Below are 11,447 nucleotides of genomic sequence, written 5' to 3'. Positions count from 1 at the left end.
GTATGGAACATTGTATTCGAGTTGTCGGCCTACGTCTAAGTGACGAGCCATTCGTAGTGACCTCGAGCATACTCTAAGACTGCGCAGAGGCAACGAGTCTTTCCGTAGCAACTAGAGTATAAACTATGCCTGCACTGATAAGTTTACGAGCCCTTTGAGTGACCTAGAACCGCAACATCGTATGAAAATTGCTAGGACTAATGACCCTAAAATGGATCATTGTTTGGGAATTGATATAAGGGAGGTACCTTATATTCCCAATCCAGCTGTATGAAAATGACTAATAAGAACTTGGTAATCACGCTCATGCACCACATTACGTGTGCGTTTAGCGTAGCAGGTCAAGCACTGAGAAAGTGTTACATGCCGCGATCGTGAGATGAAGTCGCTGAGGGAGAGTAGGTGAGGGTATACATCATTATTTCATATCACTCTTGCATTAATCAGAGTATTTAGGAATGTCTGATTGTACTGTTTTATCATTACTACTTGATTGGTTTGATAACATGTTAACCTTTGCTTTATTGTTCCACTGAGTTGATCACTCATTCCCACGTTATGGGACAGTGTTTTAAACACCAACCAGACTCTGTTGTAGTTTCAGGTGATGGTGCAGCCTGCGAGGCGTAGCTAGACTTTGAGGATGATGAGGAGGCATTCTCATTCATGCAGTATTCAGGTAGGTTTACGTAGACCGTTCTGAATCAACAGAGCTTCAGGGCTAATACTTTGTAGTGGACCACCACATTTTGACATTTTGTATTTTGAAATAATACTTGTAACTATTCGACCTGGTAGCATGATCATACTTGGGAGACTCACAATCACTTAAATACTTTATATACTTATCACAGTCTTCCGCTTGCGTAATGTAATTGTCTCCAGAGTATGATATGTTGTTTTGGTATAATCTCATTCATGTTAAATGCACTAATACAGACAACATTTAATCATCATTATCCATGTTGCATAAGTGATGCGTTGGAACTCGAGAGTTGGGCCGATGCTTGACACCTGATTTTCAGGGCGTTACAAATCCCCCACTTGATTTTTTATAACATATATTTTCTCGGTTAAACAATTCTGCCAGAATAATTAGCTTATATGCATAAAGAAAGATATCTTTCGATTTTAATTTTTTCTTAGTGTAAGTATCTCAAAAGTCTGTCGAAATGACTGGTAGTCGTAGCGTTGAACCAGTTATTCCTAAATAACAGAGTCGAAGAAACCATACACATATTCGTTATGTGTTTGTTAGAGTTCCCACAATCTTGCTCAGCATATTTAATGGCCATGTGCTTATCCTAATTCGTGAACGATCATGAGAGAAAACTCCTAACTCTCATGAGAGACGACACCATCTCTACGTTCATATAGGTGAAATCCTTATAGTGTCTTCGTTACTATAAGACACTTGTTCTTATAGACTGGATTTCATTAAGAGTTCTAAGACTCAACCCTCTTTCGTAATGCTCGGCACTTATCTATTATGGATGAGGTTATATAATTTAGTGCTAAAAACTTTCCACATATCAGTGACTTGTTCTTACCCATTAAATCTAAAATTAGAGATTTTCTGACTTTAGGTTGGGTTACCATCATTGGTGGAACTTTGGTTGAAGAGTTTCAACCTCATCCCTCTAAATGTAGCCTTTACTGCCTCTCTCGGTAGAGGTTTAGTGAAAGGATCTGCCAGGTTATTACTTGATTTCACATAAGAAATAGCAATGATTCCATCTTGAATTAATTGTCTGACATAATCATGTCGAAGACTGATATGTCTAGACTTACCATTATAAGTGCCGCTATAGGCTCTAGCTAATGTGGCTTCACTATCACAATATAGTGACACAACCGATATAAGCTTTATACGGAAATGAATTTCTAATAGAAGATCTCTTAGCCATTCAACATCTTTGCCTGTTGCAGCTAGGGATATAAATTCAGACTTCATAGTCGAATTCGTGATACAAGTCTATTTTTTGGATCCTCAAGATACAGCTGCACCTCCTAGGGTGAATACCCACCCTGTAGTAGACTTGTTGTCTCCTGCACTCGATATCCAGCTCGCATCGGTATATCCTTCCAATACGGCAGAAAATTCTGAATAAAATAGTCATAAGTCTTTGGTTGCTTTTAAGTAACCAAGGATTCTACTGATTGCATTCCAGTATTCAGTACTGGGGTTACTAGTAAACCTACTAAGTTTACTCACAGCATATGCGATATCAAGTTTAGTGCATTGCATAGCATACATAAGACTCCCTATAACACTCACATATTCTAATTGTACAACTGTTTTTCCAATATTTTCTTTTAGCTTGATACTTGAATCGAATGAGGTTTTTGTTTCCTTTATATTTAGATGGTTAAACTTGTTTAGTATCTTCTCAATATAATGAGATTGACACAAAGCATAACCCCCACAATGTTTTTTAACTTTGATACCTAGGATGGTATCAACTTGTCCAAGATCCTTCATTTTGAATACGAAAGATAAAAATCTCTTTGTTTCAGTCACACCTTCCATTTGATTACTTATTATTAACATGTCATCAACATACAGACAAATAATAACAATATAACTACCATCTACTTTAGAATATATGCATTTGTCAGCTACATTATGTATGAAACCATGAGATAGTATTTTGAAATCAAACTTCTCATGCTACTGTTTTGGTGCTTGTTTTAATCCATACAAAGATTTGACTAATCTACATATTTTATTTTCATTTCCTGGTAGAACGAAACCTTCAGGTTGTTCCATGTATACCTCCTCATTGATGTCACCATTCAGAAATGCGGTCTTTACATCCATTTGGTAGATGTGAAGATGATGTATAAAAGCTAACGCAAATAATATCCTAATGGATGTTATCCTAGCTACAGGAGAGTATGTGTCAAAGTAGTTTATCCATTCTTTTTGTCTAAAACCCGTAGCTAATGGTCGAGCTTTAAAGGTTTGGATAGTCCCATCAGTGTAATATTTCTTCTTAAATACTCACTTACAACCTATGGGTCTAGAACCTGAATGTAAGTTTATTAGTTCTCATGTTTGGTTTAATAGTATGGATTTCATTTTATCGTTTATAGCTTTTTTCCAGAAAGCTGAGTCTCTAGAGGATACGACCTATTTCTATGTTTTAGGATCATCTTCTATAGTCATCACTATAGGTATTTTTCTTATAGCATTTTCTCTATCTCCTTCTACAAGATGGAAAATGAAGCGTTGTGATTCTATGTAGTCATCTCCTAGATTCTTCTCTATTCTTGTCCTTTAACTTTTACGAGGTTCAATAGGAGCTTCCACTATCTGTGAAGCTGTGCTATATGATTCTCTATTAGGAGTTTGGATTTCATTATCCTTTGACTCCAAGGATAGTGAGTTCTCAAAGAACTCAACATCTCTTGATTTTATTATTTTATTAGACTCTATGTCTAGAAATCTATAAGCTTTACAATTTGTACATACCCTACGAAGGCGCACTTAATAGCTCTTGATCCTAACTTAGTTCTTTTTGAATCAGGGGTTCTACAATACGCAAGACACTCCCACACTTTTAGATATCGTAGGTTAGGTTTTCTACCTCTCCATGTTTCATATGGAGATATTTTATATTTTTTAGACAGAATTCTATTTATTATATGACATGCTGTAAGCAGTGCCTCACCCCATAGACTTAGTGACAACTTTGCTCTTATCAGCATTGAGTTGATCATTTATACTAATGTTCTATTCTTCCTTTCAGATATTCCATTTTGTTGAGGTGTGTATGACGTTATACATTGATGTATCAGTCCATATTCTTCACAGAAGTTATCGAACTTATTGGATAAGTATTCTCTTCCTCTATCGCTACGAAGAATTTTTATCTTCTTATTTAGTTGATTCTCTACTTCTGTTTTATATATTTTAAACATGTTTAATGCTTAATCTTTGCTCTTTAACAGATAAACATACACATATTTAGAGCAATCATCTATAAAGGTTATGAAGTCCTGTTTACCTCCACGAGTAAGAATGCCGTTTAACTCACAGATATCACTGTGCACAAGATCCAATACTTGAGACGATCTTTCAACACTTGGAAAAAGTTTCTTCATTGTTTTGGATCTTATGCACACTTCACATTTATCGGTTTCATTATCTATGTATGAGATTAAACCATTCTTAGCTATTAACTTCAAGATACTATACCCTATATGGGCTAGCCTATCATGCCACAGTCCAGCAAATTCAACCATATACGCAGAAGTGCTACTTTCATTCAGATAAAATTTAACCATCCCATTACAAGCATATCCCTTTCCGACAAAATTCTGATTCCTGGACAGAATCAGTTTACCTGACTCGTACACCACCGTATGCTTGGTTTTCTTAGAAGATCTCCAGAAACTAAGTTTCGTCTCATGTCTGGGACGTGCAGTATATTAGTCAGAATCACTTTCTTTCTAAAGGTGAATATCAGTTCAACAGTTCCTTTGTCGACGACCTTCGATCCGACTTCATTACTCATTTGGACTTCTTGACCATCGGTCAATTCCTCATAGGTTTTAAAGGCTGATTTGTCGTAGCACACATGTACAGTAGCGGTAGTATCATACCACCACCCAGGAACTTTGCCTTGGATGGTATTCACCTCAGTGATCATAGCTACGATAATGCCTTCTTCTACTGCATTTGCCTTCTTCAAAATGAGAAGGAATGAAAAAGGTAGAAGAGGGGTTGCTGGTCTTTGGAATATTGAGCTACAAAGAGGATTTGTAAGCTCAATAAATGGAAAAAATAAAAAGATGGAAGGTGGGTTTTGATGGGAAACGGTAGAAGGGTGTATGTGTTGAAGGAAAATGATGAAATGGGTGGATGGAGGAGAGATTTGAGAAAGATACAAAAGTTTTTGAAGGAAAGGGAAAGCTTAGAGGGGTAGGTTATGAAGGGAAGGTGTGTTAGGAGGGTTTAAAATCAACCCAACATGCATTAGTGGGCCACACAGCACCCTAAGGGCGTCGGCCCGAACCAACCCGCCCGGCCAGGCCCGCTAGCTGGCGAGGCCTCGCAGAACCGGCGAGGTCCTCCTGCCCCCTAGACTCCAAAAATGTGTGGGACCCACCTTGGGTCCCCCTGGAAATATTCCGTTTAGCCCTCGACTCCGTTTTGAGTCGTTTCGGGTCATTTCGAGTAATTTCTGATGTAACCTAGTATTTTCTCAATTGTTGAAGGCTGGGATTAGGTAAATTATGGTCTAAACCCGTCGATTGACAGTCTAGGGATGATCCGGGGTCATCTCAAGCGATCACGGACGTGTACGAACCCGACCTCATCGATCATTTTCGGTAACTTTCGCCAATTGGCGAAACTGGACAACCTAAGCTTGATTCTACATTTTTCTCGCACCCACCTAAGTCTAAATGCGTTAGTGTACGTCACGTGACCATAACCCAGGTCCGGTTTAATCCAAATCATGCTCTGATACTAACTTGTAACGCCCTAAAAATCGGGGGTCGAGTAAAAGTCCAACTCCCGATTTCCAACGCATCACTTATGCAACATATTTAATGATGATTAAATGTTGTCTGTATTAGTACATAAAACATGAATAAGATTAAGCCAAATCAGAAAAACATAATCCAGGGACAGTTGTAATACGCAAACGGAAAACTGACTCAAATATGTATAACTCTATAATCAGTATAAGCCCCCAAAGTATGTATGCATTGTCAGGTCAATAATTACATGTATTGTTTCAAAATACAAAATGTCAAAAATGTAATAGCCCACTACAAGTATAACCCTGAAGCCCCGTCGATTCAGAACGGTCTACGAGAACCCGCCTGAATACTGTATATATGAGAATGCCTCATCATCATCCTCAAAGTCCGGCTCCGCCTCGCAGGCTACGCCATCATTTGAACCTACAACAGGGTTTGGTTGGTGTTTAAGACACCGTCTCGTAACGTGGGAGTGAGTGATCAACTCAGTGGAACAATAAAGCAAATGTTAACATGTTATCAATTCAGTCAAGCAGTAGTGATAAAACAATACAATTGAATATCCCTAGATACTCTGATTAGTGCAGGAATTGTATGAATAAATGATGCATGCCCTCACCTGCACTCCCTCAGCGATCTTCATCTAACGGTCGCGCATGTCAGTCACTTCCTCGTGCTCTCTACACATTGCCAAACGGCACATGCAATGTGGTGCATGAGCGTGATTACCAAGTTCTTATTAGTCTTTTTCATACAGCAGGATTGAGAAGCTAAGGTACCTCCCTTATATCAATTTCCAAACAATGATCCATTATAGGGTCGTCAGTCCTAGCAATTCTCATACGATGTTGCGGTTCTAGGTCGCTACAAAGGGCTTGTCACCTTATCAGTGCAGGCTTAGTGTACTCTTGTTGCTACGTAAGGGCTCGTCGCCTCTGCGCGGTCTTAGCGTACGCTCGAGGTCACTACAAAGGGCCCGTCACCTTATCAGTGTAGGCCGACAGCTCGAATACAGTGTCCCATACCATCGTATTCGGCTCACGAGTTTGGGTTACTCACTGGTTACTACGGGGAGGCTTGTCACCCCAGCGTAGGCCGACAGCTCGACCATGGTGTCCCATACCACCATACCCCGCTTATGAGTCTTAGCGGATCGAGGTACCAAGGTTAAAGGGGTTTTCACTGGTGAGTTTGGTACCTTAGATTCAAGCAGTAGCGTCCATACATGATGAACATACATCGGGTCAATCGGGTTACTTGACGAGTTCGACTAGTACGAGCACACATCGAATTGATCGACATGAAGTGCACGAGCACTCCGTGTGGTCTAACCACTGTCGACAGCTGAAGTACGACTCAGACTCATCGAACACGTCCTATGTGGCAAAACAACCTCAGCCACCTATTCAGTGCCTGTTACCGATTGTCTGAACTATTCCGTAGTCCCAAACACATTCAATTATAACAAATAATCATACAAACTAATCAGAACAGTAATGGATCAATAATTCCAGTCATACTAGCATATGAGCATTTGATAGATTTCAACTTAAACATGAATTCACACATATGTAGTCCTTAAGTAAAACAGACAAAGAATGTAAGTTACATGGAGGAAATTATACACATCGTTAAGATAGTTGTGAATCTCTTCTCAACCCCCATATAACGTACAATTTATTACACACTTGTTCACTCAGACATTTCTACAAACACTTAGACTGCATATTCCAACATACATGACGTATGTTGGTGATAGTACGTATTAGGGCAAATCCTTTCACTAAGGAATTGTCACGTATACCTCAATCATATGTCTACAACAATTAATCATGTCAAAGCATATCCAGAATCCATACTCATACAAATATTTAGGCAAACACAAGAATACACTATTTTCATCATAGTTCATATATTTGTGTAAAGTGTGGGAAACAACGTGTCTAAGCATGTGATAGCAATTCAAGTCAGGCATAAATCATTAACTGACATTGAAAGCCTTGAAAACCTTCACCTAAACATTTATAGTCCGCACCTTTCACCGGTAGATTCGTAGGGAACTCAGTTTTAAAAATTAAGTCTTGTATACGGCACCACAATAACCTATAACAGGGAATAGGTTAGCTAATTCATATATTACGCTAGTCGGAAACCCTAAAACAAGTAAGGGTTAGGTTTTCTTACCCAAGTACGAAGTCGGAATCGCCTGCATAGCAATACAGGAATGACAGTTGAGTGCGTGGAGTAGCGGGATCGAATCCCAAGAAGAATCTCCAACTCTCACTCTCACTTTCTCTCTTTTCCTTTCTCTTTTCTCTTTTCTCTCTCTCCTAGAATTTCTCAAATTCATTTGAGGTGAGAGAGAGAGAGGGTTTAAGGTCTTTATATAGGCCTAAGTTTGATGGAAATGGCTCCAGGGCCAAGGTATACTTAGGTTATATCCAAATACGGACTGTTTTGATCCAACGAAGCACTTCTGGTGGCCCCTTTTCCACGTGCGGTCGGACTTAAGCTCCCTGACCATGGATCTAGGTCAGGCTGAGTTTTCGTTCCGATCGGGTTTACAAATCAGCTGTGGCGAACCAGTTTCAGTTTAACGGTCACCGGCACTCGATCAGGGCCACAAGTACACCGACATGTGTGGGACATTTCTCCTGATCCGATGGTGTATTTGGGTCGAATTCTGACGGTCTGAATCCTTATATTTGACCCGCAAGCAACACGACTCAGATTACTTAAATTCGAATTTTATTTCTAAATATTTTCACGTTTCTCACACACTTCGCTCCGGGCTCAAGTTGTGCATTTATATACACAATTAAGACTTGATTTTCGAGGGGGTTGTTAAGTCCAGTAATGCGGTCATATCCGTATAGTTTCGGGGTAATCGGACTTTCGACGTGCGGTCCAAGTCCGATACAAAGTTTCAAGATGCTCCTGAGAGCAACTGAGTTTTGAGATGGATTATAGATTTCAGGGTAATGTAGCGTCAATGATACTGCACGTTTTAGGTCTTGCAGATCATATTTAAAGTGATTAGTGTTAATTTCACAAGTACTCTAATTTAGCACTTGATAATATTAACCTAATTTCTAAAGGTTTTGGTCTTGGGTGATTTCTGCCTAAGGTGGTACTCGGGTCCTTGTACGGATTTTTCCAAGACGTTACAGGGCAGCAGCGGTTTATTATCTACCATGCTGAAGTCAAAATACCTGGTGATGAGAAACATGTTGGTACCTTCTTCTTCAGCCTTGTATTTGAATTCCAGAGCGGCTCAGATCTCATTTGCTGATGGCGTCTGTTGGTACAAATCGTACAGGCGGTCGAAGAGAGCGTTTAGAATGTGTCATCGACACAAGAGTTCGTCTTCGGCTCTTTTGGTGTGGGCAGTCACCTGTTCAGGTGTGTCGTTGTCGGTTGCTTCAGGTAGTGCTTACAAATTTGGATCTAATGTGTAATAGATCTTTAGCGCCGTCAGAAGAAATTTTAGCTTGTCTTGCCACCTCGTAAATTTGGTTCCATCGAACCGATCAAGACGTATCAAGTCCTGATTCATCAGCTTGATGGATGAAACGCTGTCGGTTTCCATTACAAAATAACGCTTTAAGATTGTTGTAAATTATACAGATTAATATATTTTTGTATAATGTGGAAACCAAAAAATTGCAAAATAATCTGAAATCAGGATAGGCTAAAGCATGTCGAAACGTTGTCCTTAAAGCGTTATTTGCCCCTACTCAAGTGAATTGAGTATGCTGATAAGTTACAGGCAAACCGCTTATAGGATATGACTAGCCTGGTGTGGGTCTGCGTTCAGCAAACACGAAGGCCCACCAAATGGAACTCTTATACACTCTATCTGGCAGAATTACAATATAGAAAAAATCTCAAAAAAGAAAGAAAGAGAAGAAATTCCTTTTGATTTAGACCACTGCACTGGTCAGTTTTTCAGCCACTAGTTTAGATGAACCATTCTAGACCACACCGTTGGTCTGTTCTTCTAGCAAAGGCTCAACCCTTGCTGTCTTGCTGGAACCACTGGAATATTGGAGAGAAGTAGTGAGCTGTGTCTCAATTCGTATGGGTCTGCTGGAGTGGGTTGAGAGATGATTTGGAAACCCATCCAGATCCTCCTTTTATAGGCTATGGTGGGCGTTTCTGGCTGTTGGAAAACTAGCCGTCTAGAGACATATCTCTCCCAGTCCTCTAGTCTCTCTGCCAACTAGTCACCCATCTTAGCCACCGCGACACGATGCGGATGTGCGAAGTGCAAAGTGCGCCACTAGCGCCTCTACAGCCACATTGCCTCACATGCCCATGCCCACGCCCTCGCACCGAGCCCGTGCCCGTGCCCGAGCCTGAGCGCATATGTGGGACTAGGTGAGTAAATAGTATAATACTCCACTGTTTTCATTTAAACCATTTTTTCTTCTCTTCCCTTTTCATGTGAGACTATTCCTAAAAACCCACAAAACGGTGTTTTTTCAAAGCAACTTTTTATATATCATATATTATTTTTTATTATTAAAATATATTTTATAAAAATCAATATTGTTGCAACAAGCATGTGAATGAATAAGGCGAATAGGCTGTGGATAATTCTCCCCATCACATGAATAAAATTTCACACTCACGTGACTTACTTGGAGAACAAGCTCAACACATGAATAAAATTTCACACTCACGTGACTTACTTGGAGAACAAGCTAAATACACAACACAAGGACTAAAGACGAACAGGACTCCTTTTGCGGGCTTCTTTTTCAAAGAGGAGCTCAACCGACTCGCTCTCTCTTCATCGGCATTCCTTTTTGCCGCCTAATATCGTTACTCTTCGCCTCTTCCTTCTTCCCTGCGAATTTCTAGGGTTTCTGAAAATGCTGTTACAACTGCCTCGACTGTCGAGCTCTCTGAGGGATCCCTACGACGTCGATGATGCATATCTCCAACGCAGGATCATCCTCCAAAATCACCAATCTTCCCAAAGGTATATACACTCCCCACAATCTCCACCATTCGATCTCTATCTTCTCACATGTTTCTCCAATTTTAGATCATTTCCATTTTCTGTATTCTTGTAGATACCCGCTCTGTGTTTCAATTGGGGTGTTATATGCATCATGACGGATCTCGTTTCCGGCAATTTCTCGGCCAGTCAATTTCTCGAGAGTTTTTCAGATTTTGAGGTTTTTTTAGGGTCATTACCAGGAAATCTTGCTGAAAAAAAAAAGATTTACAAATAATTATTTAAAATTAGTTAATAATTTAAAATTTTGAAGCATATATTCATATAATGAGTTGTTTGATTCTTTTTAATACTATTTTTGGGTAAATATAGTGATGATATCACTTTTAAAATGTGATATTTTGAAAATCCTGTGATAATATTGTTTTATGTATTTTTGCGAAATTATTATGAGATTTTTGAAATGTCAGTGATATTGGTCACACTGGTTATATGTTGCTGTACTCGAGAATAATGCTCGTGTTTTCAGTTTGTACAAGTAGGGGCCGTGTATATGCGATTTGAACCATTGATATAACGGGCCATTCCGTGGATGCCCTGTGCGTTGAAATCTCCCAGATTGGAAGCGCCTAGCCACTGAACTGTTGGTGCATTTTTTTTTGTAGATTACGACTGATGGATGGGTTAGGATTTTGTCACCTGAGAGATTTTTGGGGGTGTGGGCTATCCATGATGGGGTCACTCATATCAACGGCTTAGATAACTGACCCATTCGCCGTCCTTGTAGAAGGTTAATTGATGAGATATGGGGCCAACATAATTTATAATAACCACGAGATGGTTGATTCCAATGCTTGCAATATTGGTATTAATGCATGTATGAAACCCTTGGGATACAAAACCATATCGGTATTAATGCATGTGTGACACCCTTGGGATACAAAAACATATCGATATCACAAGGGAAATAACACTTGTATCGGGGAAT

At 39.6% G+C, this 11,447-nt stretch overlaps 1 protein-coding gene across 1 annotated transcript in view; it reads left to right on the top strand.

Moving 5' to 3' along the window:
• Positions 1–10,221: 10,221 nt before the first annotated feature.
• The window catches only part of LOC131219330 (DExH-box ATP-dependent RNA helicase DExH14), a 148,714-nt gene continuing 147,488 nt past the window's right edge, over positions 10,222–11,447 (top strand). Inside the window, exon 1 of the mRNA XM_058214411.1 lies at positions 10,222–10,480. Coding sequence (XP_058070394.1) covers positions 10,371–10,480 — 110 coding nt within the window. The 5' untranslated portion in view covers positions 10,222–10,370. The remainder of the gene's footprint in view (positions 10,481–11,447) is intronic.

The sequence above is a fragment of the Magnolia sinica genome, chromosome 11 (assembly GCF_029962835.1).
Source record: "Magnolia sinica isolate HGM2019 chromosome 11, MsV1, whole genome shotgun sequence".
NCBI lineage: Eukaryota > Viridiplantae > Streptophyta > Magnoliopsida > Magnoliales > Magnoliaceae > Magnolia > Magnolia sinica.
Note: the sequence above shows the minus strand (reverse complement) of the source record. Positions and strands in the feature narration are given on the sequence as shown.